This window comes from Lutra lutra, chromosome 2 (assembly GCF_902655055.1).
Source record: "Lutra lutra chromosome 2, mLutLut1.2, whole genome shotgun sequence".
Taxonomy (NCBI): domain Eukaryota; kingdom Metazoa; phylum Chordata; class Mammalia; order Carnivora; family Mustelidae; genus Lutra; species Lutra lutra.
Window position 1 is genome coordinate 45,115,643 of NC_062279.1, and position 17,959 is coordinate 45,133,601.

The 17,959-nt window shown below is 42.6% G+C and overlaps 1 protein-coding gene across 4 annotated transcripts in view; it reads left to right on the top strand.

The window, feature by feature from the left end:
* The first annotated feature begins 5,220 nt into the window (after positions 1–5,220).
* PPP3CC (protein phosphatase 3 catalytic subunit gamma) overlaps positions 5,221–17,959 on the top strand; it is a 103,551-nt gene continuing 90,812 nt past the window's right edge. For 2 of the 4 annotated variants that reach the window (XM_047717329.1, XM_047717332.1), the window contains exon 1: positions 5,223–5,551. In XM_047717329.1, coding sequence (XP_047573285.1) covers positions 5,503–5,551 — 49 coding nt within the window. In that variant the 5' untranslated portion in view covers positions 5,223–5,502. Of the gene's footprint in view, positions 5,552–17,959 lie in introns of all 4 variants that reach the window. The other 2 variants (XM_047717331.1, XM_047717330.1) reach the window with 2 other exon arrangements.

Genomic DNA, 17,959 nt, shown 5'->3' on the forward strand with positions numbered 1-17,959 from the left:
CGCTGGGATCATGACCCGGGCCGAAGGCAGAGGCCTTAACCCACTGAGCCACCCAGGCACCCCAAAGAAATAAAATCTTAAAGAAAAGAAAAGAAAAGAAATTTCCAAACTGTTTTCCAAAGTAGTTTTAGCACTTTACCTTCCCACCAGTAACAAAGGAGAGTTGTTTGTAGTTGTTCTCACTCTTGTCAACACTTGGTATAATCTTTATTTTAAACTGCTGTATTTTATTTGCTTCTTTGTTTTTAAGGGGCTCAAACTCATTACGTGAATATCAAAGGTCACATGCTCTACTGGCTGAGCCAGCCAGGCACCTGGGTATTGAGAATCTTTAGTTTCAGCTGGTGAAGTGGTGTCTCAGTATGGTTTATTTTACATTTCCCTGATGACTAATGATGTTGAGAGAATCTTTTCATCAGCTATAGCTAATCTCTTCTTTAACTGATACTGACAAATCCCTTTCCAGAGAAGTTGTGCTAATTAGTAATTCCACCAACGGTGTCACTTTTTTTTTTAAGTAATCTCTATACCCAACATGGGGCTTGAACTCATGACCTCATGATCAAGAGCAGAATGCTCTGAAGACTGAGACACCCAGGTGCCCACTAACAGTATCACCTTTTATTTTATTTTTTTTTAAAGATTTTATTTATTCATTTGACAGAGATCACAAGTAGGCAGAGAGGCAGGCACAGAGAGAGGGAGGAAGCAGGCTCCCTGCTGAGCAGAGCGCCAGATGTGTGGTTGGATCCCAGCACCCTGGGATCGTGCCCTGAGCCGAAGGCAGAGGCTTTAACCCACTGAGCTACCAGGTGCTCCCAGTATCACCTTTTAAAAATGTTTTCCAGGGGCGCCTGGGTGCTCAGTGGGTTAAAGCCTCTGCCTTCTGCTCCGGTCATGGTCTCAGGGTCCTGAGATCCAGTCCCGCACCAGGATCTCTGCTCGGCAGGGAGCCTGCTTCCCCCTCTCTCTCTCTGCCTGCCTCTCTGCCTACTTGTGATCTTTCTCTGTCAAATAAATAAATAAAATCTTAAAATAAAAATAAAAATGTTTTCCAATTTGCTATGTGAAAAATGGCATCTTGATTTAATTTGAATTTTTTATTACTTAGGAAGTTGAACATTTTTTTTTAAAGATTTTATTTATTTATTTGACAGAGAGAGATCACAAGCAGGCAGAGAGAGAGAGAGGAGGAAGCAGGCTCCCTGCGGAGCAGAGAGCCCGATGCGGGCCTCGATCCTAGGACCCTGGGATCATGACCTGAGCCGAAGGCAGCGGCTCAACCCACTGAGCCACCCAGGCGCCCCTTGAACATTTTTTTTTAAGATTTTATTTACTTATTTGACACAGAGTGAGATCACAAGTAGGCAGAGAGGCAGGCAGAGAGAGGAAGCAGACTCCTTGCTGAGCAGAGATCCCGACGTGGGGCTTGATCCCAGGATCCTAAGACCATGACTTGAGCCGAAGGCAAAGGCTTAACCCCCTGAGCCACCCAGGCGCCCCGAAGTTGAACATTTTTTAATGTTTAGTGCCTTATTTATTCTTTTATAAAGTCACTGTTTGTGGCCTTTGCCCATACTTGTATTGTAGACCTCTTCTTTTGAATAGTGAAAATTCTTTATCCTTTTTTTTTTTTTTTAAAGATTTTATTTATTTATTTGACAGACAGAGATCACAAGTAGGCAGACAGGCAGGCAGAGAGAGAGAGAGGAGGAAGCAGACTCTCCGTAGAGCAGAGAGCCCGATGTGGGGCTCGATCCCAGGACCCCGGGATCATGACCTGAGCCGAAGGCAGAGGCTTTAACCCACTGAGCCACCCAGGCGCCCCGAAAATTCTTTATCCTGACTTAGGAGATGCAAATATCTTCCTGTTTTGTGACTTTTAATTGTGTTTATCTTTTCGAAGTAGTCGAACAATATTCTTTTCTGATTCCTTTCATTACTTTTTTTTTTTAAGATTTATTTATTTGTCGGGCGCCTGGGTGGCTCAGTGGGTTAAGCCGCTGCCTTCGGCTCAGGTCATGATCTCAGGGTCCTGGGATCGAGGCCCGCATCGGGCTCTCTGCTCAGCGGGGAGCCTGCTTCCCTCTCTCTCTCTCTCTCTGCCTGCCTCTCCGTCTACTTGTGATCTCTCTCTGTCAAATAAATAAATAAAATCTTAAAAAAAATTAAAAAAAAAAAATTAAAAAAAAGATTTATTTGTGAGATAGACAGAGGCAGCATATGGGGGAGGGGCAAAGAGAGAGGGAGAGAAGCAGACTCCACTAAGCACAGAGCCTAATGTGAGGCTCAATTCCATGACCCTGAGATCATGACCTGAGCCAGAATCAGTCCAAAGCTTAACTGACAGAACCACCCTGGCACCACCCTTTCATTACTTTTGAGCCGTGGAAGTACTTACCCAAATTAACTAAGTTGTGTTTGATCTGGTAAGTGAGGGGGAGGGAGCATCAGCATCTGTTGGGATATATTAGCTCTGGAGTTACCACAATTAACCAAGTAAGATAACTTCTTCATTTTCTTCTAGATTTCTTCTTTTATGTTTTACATGTAACTTTTTTTTTTAAAGATTTATTTATTTATTTGACAGAGATCACAAGTAGGCAGAGAGGCAGGCAGAGAGAGAAAGCAGGCTCCCCGCTGAGCAGAGAACCTGATGTGGGGGGGGGGGGTAGGGGGGGTAGAGGGGAGGGGGCGAGGAGGGGGCCTTGATCTCAGGACCTTGAGATCATGACCTGAGCTCAAGGTAGAGGCTTTAACCCACTGAGCCACCCAGGAGCCCCACATGTAACTCTTTAAAGAAGGTTCACTTTATTTTTTTTTTAATTTTTTTTTTTAAGATTTTATTTATTTGACAGAGAGAGATCACAAGTAAGCAGAGAAGCAGGCACAGAGAGAGAGGAGGAAGCAGACTCTCCACTGAGCAGAGAACCCAATGTGGGGCTCGATCCCAGGACCCTGAGATCATGACCTGAGCCGAAGGCAGAGGCTTTAACCCACTGAGCCACCCAGGCGCCCCTAGGTTCACTTTATTTTGATGCTATAGAGATTACTTAAAAATAAAATCTTTTTAAGATTTTATTAGAGAGAGAGCGCGCGCGCATGCACAAGCAGGGGGAGGGGCAGGGGAAAGGGAGAAGCAGACTTCCCGCTGAGCAGGGAGCCCAATGTGATGCTCCATCCCAGGACCCCAGGATCATGACTTAAGCTGAAGGCAGACATTAACTGAGTGAGCAACCCAGGCGCCCCAAAAGTAAAATCTAAAAAAAAAAAAAAAAAAAAAAAAAAATCTCTGGGGCTCCTGGGTGGCTATCAGTAGAACATGCACCTCTTAATCTCACAGTTGTAAATTTGAGCCCCATGTTGGGACTCAAATAAAATCTTAAAAAAGTAAAAAATAAAATAGTTTGATGTTATAGAGTGGCTCCAACTTGAGATCCAAGTGATAATTTCCTACTACTACTATTATTGAAAAATCCATCTCTTCACAGTGGTTTCCAAAGTTTGCTTAGTATTTTTGTTTTTAGCTATCCTGTTCTTCCAGATGAATTTTAACATCTCTGCTGCAGGGACCAATTTATTTTGCCCTTTAGAAATTTGCTCTGTTTGACAGAAGTGTGGAGTTCTCATTACTTCTTAAATGAAGAACTTCCTCAGGATATCTGAACAATTCTCTTGGGTGGAAACCTGATGTCAAAACCCAAGGAAACAGAACCAAATTAAATCCAGCTTTCAAGGTGCTCCTGCCTCGTTGGGGTTACTATGAATAGCCTTAGGTCAAAATTCCAAGACTTAATTCAGGGGATGACTCCAGAGTATATCCCCAGATCTCCTCCCAATACATAAATCTATATTAATGGAGATTTAGGCTTCAACCCTTCTAATCTTTTAAGTGGGAGCTGTCCAAAAGAACTTTCTGCTATGATAGAAATGTCCTATGCTACCATGTCCAATAAGGTAGCCACTAGCCACAGGTAGATGATGAGCACTTGAAATGTGGCTAGTGCACTCGAGGAACTGAATATTCAAATTTTTAATTCTATTTAATTTAAATATGTGTAACCACATAAGACTTATTGGCCACAACAGTAACTGTTAAGACTGGATTGTCTGTTTTTCCTTGGATCTCAGTTTCAATATTACATTATCATGGCTAAACTCAAAATACTTTACTTTGCCAGGCACTATACTTGGTGAGGGAAGACAGGCACAGTAAGACAGTTTCTAAGTTTACAATTTAAGGAAAGAAAAGATCAGTTTTTAACCCAGAGATGAGCTAGATTGTTAGGACTCTCTAGAGACTTGCCCATCGTGTCCCACAGTAAGCCTGAGCGGGGCAGATGTCACTGCATCGAACTGGAACAGGGGGGTGCTTCTAGCAGAGTAGGTGACCCACAGGGCTTATTGGAAGGTCAGTTCCCTGCACATTGGAGGTCCCTAGAGTTGCTGCTCTTCCTTCTCTTAGAGGTGGAAAGGAAGTGAGGTGGCCCGGGGGCCAAGCCAGGTCTCACGCCATGGAATCTGAGGCCCGCCAACTACTGGACTGGAGCTGGCAGGACACGAACGAACTTCTTCCTATACTAACTGCACTCAACAAATGTGAAAACTGAAATGAGGGCTTAAATGAGTTTGGTGAATGGGATGGGGGGAGGAGCGTGGTCAGCTTGATAGGGACTCCCTAGAGACCGAGTGGGTGGAAGCCCAGAAGAAAAGGAGGGAGGACTCCCGTGAGGAATGTCTGGGAAGACAAGGGCTCTCGGCAAGGTGGCCCCGGAGTGAGGGTGACAAGAGGCTCGCGGCCCGGGGAACCCCTGCTCGGTCTCCGCGGCCGGGTCACAAGATGGCCGCTGCTTCGCCGGGGCTTTCCGTGCCGGACCCAGGGGCCGGTGGTAGGAGCTGCGGGCCGGGGCAGCGGCAGGCAGCCCAGGGGTAGTCAGCTGCGAGGAGGGCAGGCTGAGCAGAAGGGAAAACTGACCGTCGGAAGCAGGAGGGGAGAAAAGAAGCACGCGAGTACGGAGTGCGGCTGCGCGGGCCTCGGACCTCGGGAGGAAGGGGAGAGTCGGGGTGGGCGACTGCCGCGGGGAGGGGGCGGGAGGTCAGGTGGCCGCGCGGAACAGGGCAGCCGGGCGGCGAGTTGGGCTTCGGCGGCGGCGGCAGCGCGCGCGGGCCGCCGGGAAGTTGGGAGAGCGGCGTGCGGGAGCGCGCACGCGCGCGCACGTGGGACCGGGCCGCGAGCAGCCGCGGCCGCCCGGGTTTCCTTGCCGAGCCACCCGCGCTCCCGACTCGGCTCCTCAGGAGGGAGCGACCAGTGGGCCCGCATCGTGTCAGCGAGGTTCGAGGCCCGGCTGCCGTGGCCTCCTCCTTCTGGTACCTGGGCCACCCGGAGGAGCCGGGGCCGGAGCACGGCGGGCTGACTGGCCCCGGGGAGCTGACACCGCTGGACACCAAGGCGGAGGTGCACGTCTGGCGGTCGCCTGGAGCCGGGAGGAGGCCGAGGGGACCATGTCCGGGAGGAACCACCACCTCTCCACCACCGAACGCGTCATCAAAGGTGCCGGACGGGCCGGGCCCTCGTCGGCCCCCGGCGGGAAACGGCCTTTGGCGGGGAGACGGCTGGGGGACGGAGGGCGGGGAGTGGCGGGAGGGCGGCGGGGGACCCCGGCTGCGTCGGTCCGCGGGGAGGGCCGGAGGGGGTGTGAGAGAGGCGGGGGGAGCCCTGCGGGGCCGTGCCCGGGCGCTTTCTGTCACACCTCGATCCTCAGCTAGCTGGAGATTGCCGCTTTATCTTCCGGAGTGTGGGACCTGCAGGTGGGGTGGGGATTTCTTCTCCCGCCACCCCAAAGGGCCGGGATCCCCATCTTTTTTAAAAGAAACGATTCCTCTTTTCTCGTCTTTCATCTGGTAAAGCCATCTGGGGTGATGTGCGCAGGGACTTAAGTATTTTCTTCCAAGTCACATCTTCCTGCCGCTCCCCTTCTTTAGGATCGGATGATCTCGCCCCTCCCCCACCCCCCTTTTTAAAGGACGTTTACCATGTATCTTTTGGCCCACTTTCTACAGATCACCCCAAGTCCCTGCTGTTATTAAAAGGAACAGTTTGGTGAAATAAACACAAATAAATCCATTTTGTGATGTGTGAAAGGGACTTACAGATCTCTTGACATGATGTTGGTGCTTTATTTTAGTTTCTGGCTGTAGAGACCTGAAGAAGGATGTTCTCTCATTCAGATATCTAACCAAAACTAAAATGTTCCTTACTGTAGGATTTTACGTTGTCCTTGTTTCTGGTCTTAAACTACTTATACTGGTTTAAACGTAACTACTAATTTATGCACTTCTTTTGTTCAGCGGTAACACTTAGGTACAACTCTTTGCTCTTGAGTTTTAACTATGGGGTTGAAAGCACTATTTTATAAGAAGGGAGTATACACCTAAGCGAGCTGTTAGTGGCTTCTGGATAAAGGGGTTAAGTGTAAGTGGGCAAAACTATTAAAATACTTTTATGTTTTCGTTTTGGTAATTAGGAGGAGAAAGGAAACGAAGATTGGTGACAATACTTTTTTTTTTTTTTTAAGTGGAAAAGCCTATTGAATGTTCAGTGAAGGGGGAGAATTTTAGCGTTTAACTTAAATATTTTTCTCCCTAAAAAATGAATCCTCGGGACGCCTGGGTGGCTTAGTTGGTTAAGCAGCTGCCTTCGGCTCAGGTCATGATCCCAGCGTCCTGGGATCGAGTCTCGCATCGGGCTCCTTGCTTGGCGGGGAGCCTGCTTCTCCCTCTGCCTCTGCCTGCCATTCTGTCTGCCTGTGCTCGCTCGCTCTCCTCTCTCTCTGACAAATAAATAAAATCTTAAAAAAAAAATGAATCCTCATAAATTGATTTTCTACACTATTAATTTTAGTATGTAACTTAGTTTCTTCCCCTCTAAAAAGTCAAGATCATAAGTGATGATCATAAACACTGATTACCTACATTATATAATGTTCAGTAGATATAATGGGGTTTTTGAGATATATCTACTCAGAGATCATCTGGTATTATTGAGGATTGAAGTGAATTGTTCATATAACTGACATTTTTTAGTCCTTTGTTGAGTAATTTTTATCTTTTTAATGTCAGTTTTTATAGTATATGAAAGTATAAACCTTCTCTTAAGATAAAGAGTTTAAACCTTCTCTTAAGATAAAGAATATACTAAACATAACCTTTTTTGATTAATCAAGGTCAGTTGTGTACATTAATTTCTGTCCTGTGCTGTTAACATGGCTGGTGCATTCTGCTGTTTAAGGGTGTTGGCAGTTTCGTTCTGTACCAAAATGACTGCTTACTGCTATACCGTTTAATGCTTCTGTCTGTTTTTTATCTCTTCCAGTACTGTTCTTTATCTGTCAAAATATGCCCTTCTGATCTGCTATTTCTAAGCTGAAGTAGGCAGGGAAACCAGATAAACCAGAATTGTGTGTCAAGTTAGAAGAAATAGGATCTCAGTGAAGCTTAGTGGTAGTCCTCAGACCTTTAGGAATCTCAAATTCTGATCGCCATTGTAGCATGTAATTTCCACCATAAGATGCCATAAGATATAAAGGAAATCTTAAAATAACCCTTTCAGACCCTTAAATATAGAAGTAAAGTGAAATGAAACATAGTTACAAGGTAGGTGCTGTCTTATTGCTAGGCACGCTCACAGTTAAGTAAACACTCTTATAGTCTGTATAATTTATGTTTTTTGGCCAAATTATAGATTACTGCATGTTGTATACTTATTATTTTTTTTGGCATGTTGTATACTTATAAGATTACTCTTAAATAAATGAAGTATAATGCTTTCAAACCCTTACTTAGAATGTGTGGATTTATCTTAAATATAAAACTGTAGAGTAAGAACTTGACCACAGCAATCTTGGCTTCTCTGTGACTTATGTTGATTTTTTTCTGGGTTTTCCAGAGTTTGAAATAGTAGAGGTTTGTTCTAAGAAAGTAGGGTGTTACTGTATGTGTAGCTAAGGTCCATTGTATTTGGTACTAAATCCTGATCTGATATTATCTTGACTGGCCAGAGTTGTCTGCATTTATTCACAGCTGGAAATCTTTTCAGAGGTGAGACCACACCCCAGTTATTTTTGGTTCTGTCATTTCCTGTTAACTTTAAAGTCTACTTAATTGTTTGGTTTGAACAAATCTTGGAGAATAGTGGGAGGGAGTGACTAGTATTTTAAGTGTCCTTTAAACAGAAACTTTCCTAAAATGAAGAAGTACTAGGTTTTACTGCAGCAGGAGCTTACTTGTGACCTTGCCTTTTTTTTTTAACCTTGCTTTTTCACTTAAACTCTCTCCCTTTTTTTTCCCTTCAGTAATCTCATGGGCAAAATAAGGTTAATAATACCTTCTTTGTCAAGCATCTGAACCACGCAGAGATATAACTGACATGAAAAGCTTAAGACAGGTTGTATTATGAAACACGATAGTAGTTTGATAATAGGTCAGTTTCTACATAAGTGGTTAGTAGAGAAAACATTAACACTTTTATTTTATTTTATTTTTTTTAAGATTTTATTTATTTACTTGAGAGAGAGACAGTGAGAGAGAGCAGGAGCAAGGAGAAGGTCAGAGGGAGAAGCAGACTCCCCATGGAGCTGGAAGCCCGATGTGGGACTCGATCCTGGGACTCCGGGATCATGACCTGAGCGGAAGGCAGTCGTCCAACCAACCGAGCCACCCAGGCGTCCCAAACATTAACATTTTTTTTTTAAAGATTTTATTTATTTATTTGACAGACAGAGATCACAAGTACGCAGAGAGGCAGGCAGAGAGAGAGGAAGGGAAGCAGGTTCCCTGCCGAGCAGAGAGCCCGATGCGGGGCTGGATCCCAGGACCCTGGGACCATGACCTGAGCTGAAGGCAGAGGCCTTAACCCACTGAGCCACCCAGGCTCCCCCAAACATTAACATTTTAAAAAAGATTTTATTTAGAGGGCGCATGAATGTGGGGAGGGGCAGAGGGAGAGGAGAGAGAATCCAAGGAGACTCCAGGCAGAGCACAGAGTCCAGCGCAGGGCTCCATCTCACAGCCCTGAGATCATGACTTGTGCTGAAATCAAGAGTTGGTTGCTTAATGGACTGAGCCACCGAGGCGCCCCTCATTAACATTTTTTAAAAAGATTTATTTATTTGACAGATCACAAGTAGGCAGAGAGGCAGGCAGGGGGTGGAGAGGCAGGCTCCCCGCTGAGCAGAGAGCGGGAAACGGGGCTCCATCCCAGGACCCTGAGATAATGACCTGAGCCAAGGTAGCTGCTTAACCCACTGAGCCACCCAGGCGCCCCTCATTAACATTTTTTGGAGAAATCATTAATATTTGAAAAATATCAGAATTAGAAATTATGTGAAATAATAAGTTGGAAAACTGTTCCAGTCAGGAAAATACTTGTTCTGCAATTTATTTTTTTATTTTTAATTACTGCACCCAAAGGGACCCAATCCTCCTCTATGATTTAGAGGATGTCCGGGTGAAATCAATCCCATGTGTAACAACATGAAGAGAACAGGACAATTCTGTCTAGTACTTTCTTAGCAGCTGGTTTCTTCCCTAGCAGTTGACAGTGTTTATTTTATGTTTAAAAATATAAAAATTCTTATGATTTCATTCATTCATTAAGTGTTTATGGAGAGCCATCTGCAGTGTATGCCAATAAGTGCTCCTTTGTTTCTTTTTGTTTTTAAAGTAACAGTTCTGTAGTGCCTCTAGAATAGTCAGTATGCACTGTGGCATCACTACTGGTTTCTAAAGTAGAAAAAACCCAGAAACTCAAATGACTGAATTGTGAAAATCTTTCAGCTTGATTTTCCTTTCCTTTTCTTTCTTTCTTTCTTTCTTTCTTTCTTTCTTTCTTTCTTTCTTTCCTTTTTTTTGTTTCCAAGTCCCCCCCCCCCCCCCCCCCCCCCCGTTTGAGAGGATTTTTTTTCTTTGACAGTGATTTAAAAAAAAATGATTTATTCCCCTGGGCTGAATCTTTTCAGAAGCAACAAAGAAATTTCACTAGGAATTATATGACAGATGTGGAGAATCCATTTTTGGTAGCCAAATGGTGTTTCACAGAAAAGTCAGACTTCTTTTCAGTAAGATGTTCATAGATTTCTCCAATTCATTTGTGGAATTCAAGTGTATTATATTTTCGCAGGATGTACTGTGTCATTTGTACCACACAGAGGCTACTGGTTCTTTAATATCTGCCGATGAGAATAGTGCGGCTATGGCTTTCTTAAAAGATTTTTAATAATCGTATGGACAAAAATTGCTATTTTCACGAGATTACCGAACCCTGTTTCAGTCTCTGGTACCTGTGCCTCATTTATTTCCACAGCTCTTGTCCCCTCTTGCCTTTTTTTGAATTATGAGAATGGATTTACCAAGGGTTTATATGGGTTTTTTAATTTTTTGCTTTTCTTTTTCTTTTTATTATTAAATATTTTATTTTTAAGTAATCTCTACACCCAACCTGGGCGTTGAACTCGCAACCCTGAGATCGAGAGTCGCGTGTTCCACTGACTGAGCCAGCCAGGCACCCCTGTTCTTTTACTTTCTTAATAGGATTACAGTTTTTCAAAATATAATAAAGTTGGTGAGAGATAAAAATGAAAAAATGCAATTAATAATTGCCTCAGGACAGCTAGGCTTGGGAAAGGCCACCATCGTATTTAAGGATTTGGTAGTGTCTTAGTGAGGAAAAGCTAAAAAGAAGAAAATGAGTTTTAAAAGTATATTATACCTAGGGGCACCTGGGTGGCTCAGTCCTTAGGCATCTGCCTTCTGCTCAGGCCATGATCCCAGGATTCTGGGATCAGCCCAGGGCTCCCTGCTTGGTGGGAAGCCTGCTTCTCCCTCTCCCATCCCTCCCCCTGCTTGTGTTTTCTCTCTCGGTGTGTCTCTCTCTGTCAAATAAATGAATAAAATTTTTAGAAAAAGAAAAAAAAAAGTGTATTATACGTGATGTGAAGTGGAGGTAACTTGTTTAGCAGAAAAAGAAGTTGTTTTAGCTACACAGGGTTTGGAAAAACATGCAGAAGTAAGGATGGAGAAAAACAAAGTATAATTGACTGAGGAGTAGACAGGTGGGTAAAATTAGGAGCCTCAAAGAATTGGAAGAGGTAAAAGGAGGAAGAGGAGAAGAGGGATAGCCGAAAACCGTTAGGGCAGTTGATAGTGATTTCATTAAGGGAACAGCAAAATTATTTTGATGGCTGGGGTTCTTGGGTGACTCAGTTGTTAAGCGTCTGCCTTTGGCTCAGGTCATGATCCCAGGGTCCTGGGATGGAGCCCCTCGTTAGGCTCCCTGCTTGGTGGGAAGCCTGCTTCTCCCTCTCCCACTCTCCCTGCTTGTGTTCCCTCTCTTGCTGTCTCTCTCTGTCAAATAAATAAATAAAATCTTTTTAAAAAAGATTATTTTTGATAGCTATCTATTAAAAAAAACCCAAAGCTTAATTGACTTGTAAATATAACTCAGAATTACAGATGATTCAAATATCATAAAGATATTATGACAGTGAGACAGACTTGTTTTTATTTTATTGAAGAGATTGTTAAAAAAGTGGAAAAAGTTGGTAGAGGGATAAAGTAAATATTAAAAAGCACTAATAAGCAGAGGAGATAGAAAGGATTTTCTAAGAGTATTTCCCATCCCTGTTAATCACACCACTTACCCATTTAGTCAGTGGCTCGGATGACAAGCCTGGGAGTCAGGCCAGACTCTTTCCTATCCCTTTCACTTCACATCCAGTGCTGCTAGACTCAGTTCTGTGGATTTTTGGATTGTACAGAACCTTCTACATCCTCTTCCTCTCTGACATTTTGCCTATGCTATTGCAGTAGCCTCTTGCTAGGGGTATTTAATTGAATGTCCATGGTGCCATCATGATCTGTGGATAATTAAAGGATTATTCTTGTGCTTGAAGTCCTTCGAGCAAGTTCTGCCAATAGGATAAATTCTAATTTTGTTGATGCATAGTTCTCTTCATGCTAAACCTCCAATCCTGTGTTACTTTCTCCTCGTTTCATATCCCTGTTCCTAAACTTACTTTACTACTACTTGTAGTTCCCCAGAATGCCCTGAAATTTTAGATCTGTGAATGGGTTCTTTGCATTATTTTTATGTAGACTCTTGTGCCCCAACTTGGCCAGCCCCTATTTATCTTTCAAGCTTTAGCCAAGAGGACATCTAAGAAGCTTTTTCTCCTTTACTACTAAGCAACCTTATAGAATAATGGTTTTAGAACACAGCCTTGAAATCAGACATACCTTGGTTCAAATTCTGCCTCTTTTAGTAGCAGTCTGACCTTTGACCAGTCACTTAATCTTGTTTTTCCTCAGTTTCCCTATCCGAATTAAAGGGATAATAGAACCTAGTTTATAGGATAGTTGTAAGGATTAAATAAACCCCACAAACTGCAATGACAGGTCCCTAGTAAGTGCTCAGTACGTTAGCTGCTTTCATCATTATTAGCAGCAGCCGCAGAAGCTGTTGCCTCCTATATGCTCCTGTGAGCAGTCTCATTGCTTTTCACATTTCTCTAAATATTTTTATGTTATTTATTTATACTACACTGTATAATCCTTGCCCTTCAAGGGCAAGGATTGTGTATAATTAATGCTGAATATATTGCTTAGTATATAGTAAATGTTTAAGTAAAAGCATAAGAAGCTTATTTTATGGAAGACGGTGTAGAAAAGGGCACGGGCTCTGCTAATTACTAGCTGTGTAACTTTTGTCATTTATTTGCCTTGCTTTAAGTTTAAAATGGAAAATAACAGTACCTACCTCAGAATTTAAAGATTGCATTTCATATTGTATGTAATGTGCTTAGCATAATGCCCATAGGTAGCTGTTCTTTATTAAATGAGTTAATCTTGAATGTTAATGAGATTTGATAGCAGATCTGTTTGACTTTATTATTAGTTTTTAGATCTCTTTGACTCTAAGTGGCCTAGGTGAAATGAAGTTTTAAGAATGTTGTAGTTTTTAAAAAGATTTATTTATGTATTTATGTATTTATGTGTTTATTTATTTTTTTATGGGGGGTGGAGGCAGAGGGAGAGAATCTTTTTTTTTTCTTTTTAAAAAAGATTTTATTTATTTATTTGACACAGAGATAGAAAGAGCCAGAGAGCATAAGCAGGGGAAGGGCAGAGGGATAAGGAGAGGCAGGCTCCCCCCCTGAGCAGGGAGCCCTACAAGGGGCTCCATCCCAGGACCCTGGAATCATGACCCAAGCCAAAGGCAGTAGTTTAACTTAGTTTAACTGACTGAGCCACCCAGGCGCCCCAGAACCTTTTTTTAAAATTAGCATATAATGTATTATTTGTTTCACGGGTATAGGTCTGTGATTCATCAGTCTTACATAATTCACAGTGTTCACCATAGTACATACTTCCCAATGTCTATCACCCAGCCACCCCATCCCTTCCTCTCCCCTCCACTCCAGCAGTCCTCAGTTTGTTTCCTGAAGTTAAGAGTCTCTTACGGTTTGTCTCCCTCTCTGGTTTTGTCTTGTTTCATTTTTTTCCGCTCTTCCCCTATGATCCTCTGCCTTGTTTCTCAAATTCCACCTATCAGTGAGATCATATGGTAATTGTCTTTTTCTGATTGACTTATTTCGCTTAGCAATTTCTGATTGACAGAGGGAGGTAATCTTCAACCAGACTTGCTCCTGAGTGGGGAGCCCAATGTAGGCCTCCATCTCAAGACCCATGAAATTAGACCTGAGCTGAAACAAAGAGTCAGATGCTTAGTTTCTGAGCCACCCAGATACCCGAAGAGTATTGTGTTTTATACTTTCCAACTGTAGTCTCCTTATGAGGTTTTTAAAGGATTTAAACCTAAAATGCTTAATAAGAAAATGGTGGGGTGCCTGGGTGGCTTGGTCGTTAAACATCTGCCTTCCATTCAGGTCGTGATCCCAGGGGCCTGGGATGGAGCCCCACATTGGGCTTCCTGCTTAGTGGGAAGCCTGTTTCTCCCTCTCCCACTCCCCCTGCTTGTGTTCCCTCTCTTGCTGTCTTTCTCTGTCAAAGAAGTAAATAAAATCTTTAAAAGAAAAGAAAGGGGCGCCTGGGTGCTCAGTGGGTTAGGTGTCTGCCTTTGGGACAGGTCATGATCTCAGGGTCCTGGGATCGAGCCCCACATCAGTCTCCCTGCTCAGCGGGAGCCTTCTTCCCCACTCTCTGCCTACTTGTGATTTCTGCCTGTCAAATGAACAAATAAAATCTTTTTTTTTTTTTTAAAGAGTTTATTTATTTGACAGAGAGATCACAAGTAGGCAGAGAGGCAGGCAAAGAGAGAGAAGGAAGCAGGCTCCCGGCTGAGCAGAGAGCCCGATGTGGGGCTTGATCCCAGGACTCTGGGATCATGACCTGAGCTGAAGGCAGAGGCTTAACCCACTGAGCCACCCAGGCACCCAACAAATAAAATCTTTAAAAAAAAAAAAAAAAAAGAAAAGAAAAGAAAAATGGTGACAATTTCCTTGTCTATAGTATAAATAGAATTTTAGAAATCGTAAACAGATGCATGAACAAATATCCAATGAATCCCTACTAGAAGCAATATGTTTTGCTTTATACTTAGAAGCTTAAATACTGTCTTGGAAAGTACTCAGTATAGCATATAATGGCCTCCCCAAAGTGTGATAGAAAATCAGAACTATGGAGCTTCCTATGACTAATAGCACCAAGAAGAGCAGATGACTAAATGGTAGGCTATATATGGTATGAAGGGTTTGCTCCCTCACTTTACAAACTGATAAACGTTTCAAGTTTGAGCTTTCTTGATCACTAGCCTAAAGAGATAAGACTTAACTTGTGGGTTTTTGTATGTATCCATAGGTACATTTTGTTCTGGTGACCTAGGACTTTGTGGAGATTTAAAAATAAAATAGGATAAAATAAAGAACTAAATAAAATTTTTTTAAAACATAAGTAAAGTAGGATAGTTTTATTTATTTATTTATTTTTTTAAAGATTTTATTTATTTATTTGACAGACAGAAATCACAAGTAGGCGGAGAGGTAGGCAGAGAGAGAGAGGAGGAAGCAGGCTCCCCGCTGAGCAGAGAGCCCGATGCGGGGCTCGATCCCAGGACCCTGGGATCATGACCTGAGCCGAAGGCAGAGGCTTTAACCACTGAGCCACCCAGGCGCCCCTAGGATAGTTTTAATGAATGGCCAGAGTAATAAAGGTAATTGGTGGATTTATCCATGAAGGGAGGCTACTTATTTTTACTTTTGGACACTGTTTTATTGAAAACATATGATGTCACTGTAAACTTATTGTTTCTGTCAGACTATCACTGATAGTGGTTATTACTTAATTGGTTCTGGGAGAGCTAGTTCCCAGTACTTTGAAAGCATGCTCTATGACTGTCAAAGAAGAGAGGGAATCTCTCGAAGAGCTGTGTCAGACCATGAAATAAAATTACTTGTTCTAATAGGTTATGAAAGGATCTGAAAGCTACTTACGACTTTCAGTAATAATATTTAACATAACCTCTTCAGCAGTGTTTAACTGGTTCATGATTGGAAAAGCAGGTGAGTAGATTAGGAAATAAGTCTGCAAAAGTAGGGCAGGCTTGCTGGCTTAAAATAGGAATGGAAGCAGGGTTATTTGTAGTGAACAGAGATAGCTATTTAGGTAAATCCTAGTGACCTGTGAGGGTAAGACCACACAATAATCTAAAAATAATAACTTATAGGTCAATAACTTTTAAGGTTTATCTTTCACACTTACTGTAGGATTAAAGTGGTCATCACCAATGTTTTCTTTCTCTTTATGCAGATTTGCATCCGATGTTAGGTATATTTACCTAAAAATATCACTTATGTAGTAGGTGTATATTGTAGCAGGATACTGATACTGCCTCTGAAAGGCTGCAGAATTTCTTCAGGTTTAGAAACTTAGTTTCAAAAATGTATTAAGCTTTTACTTTTAGATTCACAGGATGTTGTGAAGAAATGTATAGGGAGGTCCTATACTTCCTCCCCTAGGTCTCTGTCCTCCATAGCGTCAACATCCCACACTACCACTCACTATACCAAATTGAGAAGTTGACATTGGCACAGTCCATAGAGTTTATTCAGGTTTCACCAGTTATGCGTGAACTTGTGTGCACATGCATGTGTCTGTAGCTCTATGCAGTTCTACATGTGTAGACTTGTATAACTACCACAATGAAGATGTTTAAATAGAAACATCACCACGAGATTCCTGTGTTATTGCCCCTTTGTAGCCACACCCATTCCCTTCAAGAAACCAATTTTATTGTTTATTTATTGTTTTGAATCATGTGCACACCTGGTTTGATTAGTTTTTTTGCTTCTGAGTTGGAAGCACTGCTAAACAATTTTTTATTGAAATAAGGTAATGCAGCAGCAACTGACTCGTGGTAAAAAGCTAAGTTAAAATGTGTTACCAGAGGAACCTGGCTGGCTAAATCAGTAGAGCCTGTTAACTCTTGATCTCGGGGTGTTGTTCAAGCCCCATGTTGGACATAGAGCTTACTTGAAAATAATAATAAAATGTGTTAGCAATTTTGGAGCACTAAAAGCTTTCTTGGATAATATATATAGGCTTAGAATGATAACTCTCAACTCTGGTCCCCAATCAGAATCAGCTGTGGAACTTAAAAAAAATATGGGAGAAAAATGGATACTGTGGTCCCATTTTAAATATATCTGGAAACTAGAGTATAAAAATGCAAGTTACAAAAGGATACACAGTATGATACCATATATATAAAATTTAAAATGTACTACTTCGGGGCGCCTGAGTGGCTCAGTGGGTTAAGCCTCTGCCTTTGGCTCCGGTCGTGATCCCAGGGTCCTGAGATCGAGCCCCACATCCATTGGGCTCTCTGATCAGCAGGGAGCCTGCTCCCCCCCTCCCCCTCTGCCTGCCTCTCTGCCTACTTGTGATCTCTCTCTCTCTCTCTCTCTCTGTCAAATAAATAAATAAATAAATCTTAAAAAAAATGTACTATGTTATGTATAGATATATTTATAACAAATTATATACATGTCAGAAGGATATACAACTACTTAAATATAGTAATTACCTCTGGAGAGGAAGGACTCAGATGGAAGTTGCTCAGTTATAACTGCAATTTTTTTTAGTTCTTAAAAATATTTGAAACTCAGGGGCGCCTGGGTGGCTCAGTGGGTTAAAGCCTCTGCCTTCGGCTCGGGTCATGATCCCGGAGTCCTGGGATCGAGCCCCGCATCGGGCTCTCTGCTCAGCGGGGAGCCTGCTTTCTCCTCTCTCTCCCTCTGCCTGCCTCTCTGCCTACTTGTGATCTCTGTCTGTCAAATAAATAAATTAAAAAAAAAATCTTAAAAAAAAATATTTGAAACTCAGGGGGTGCCTGGGTGGCTCAGATTGTTAAATGTCTGCCTTCAGCTTGGGTCATGATCTCCAGGTCCTGGGATGGAGCCCCATATCAGGCTTTCTGCTCAGTGGGGAGTCTGCTTCTCCCTCTCCCTCTGCCTTTCCTCCTGCTTGTGCTCTGTCTCTATCTCTCTCAAATGAATAAAAAAAATTTTTTTTTTGAAACTCAGAACATATGGGTGGTTTAGCCAGTAAAGTGCCTGTCTTCCCCTCAGTTCATAATCCCAGAGTCTTGGATTGAGTCCTGCATTAGGCTCCCTGCTCTGCTCCCTGTCTGCTGCTTCCCCTGCTTGTGTTCTCTCTCTCTGACAAATAAATAAATAAAATCTTAAAAAAACATATTTGAAACAGATATGGCAAACTTAGTATTTTAAATCTACATGGTAGGTACATGGGTAGGTAGCAACATTTGTAGTATTTATTTCCTATACCATATTATGTAAAATTATTTTTGAAATATTTCATTAAAAATATCCATATAAAGGGCGCCTGGGTGGCTCAGTGGGTGAAGCCTCTGCCTTCAGCTCAGGTCATG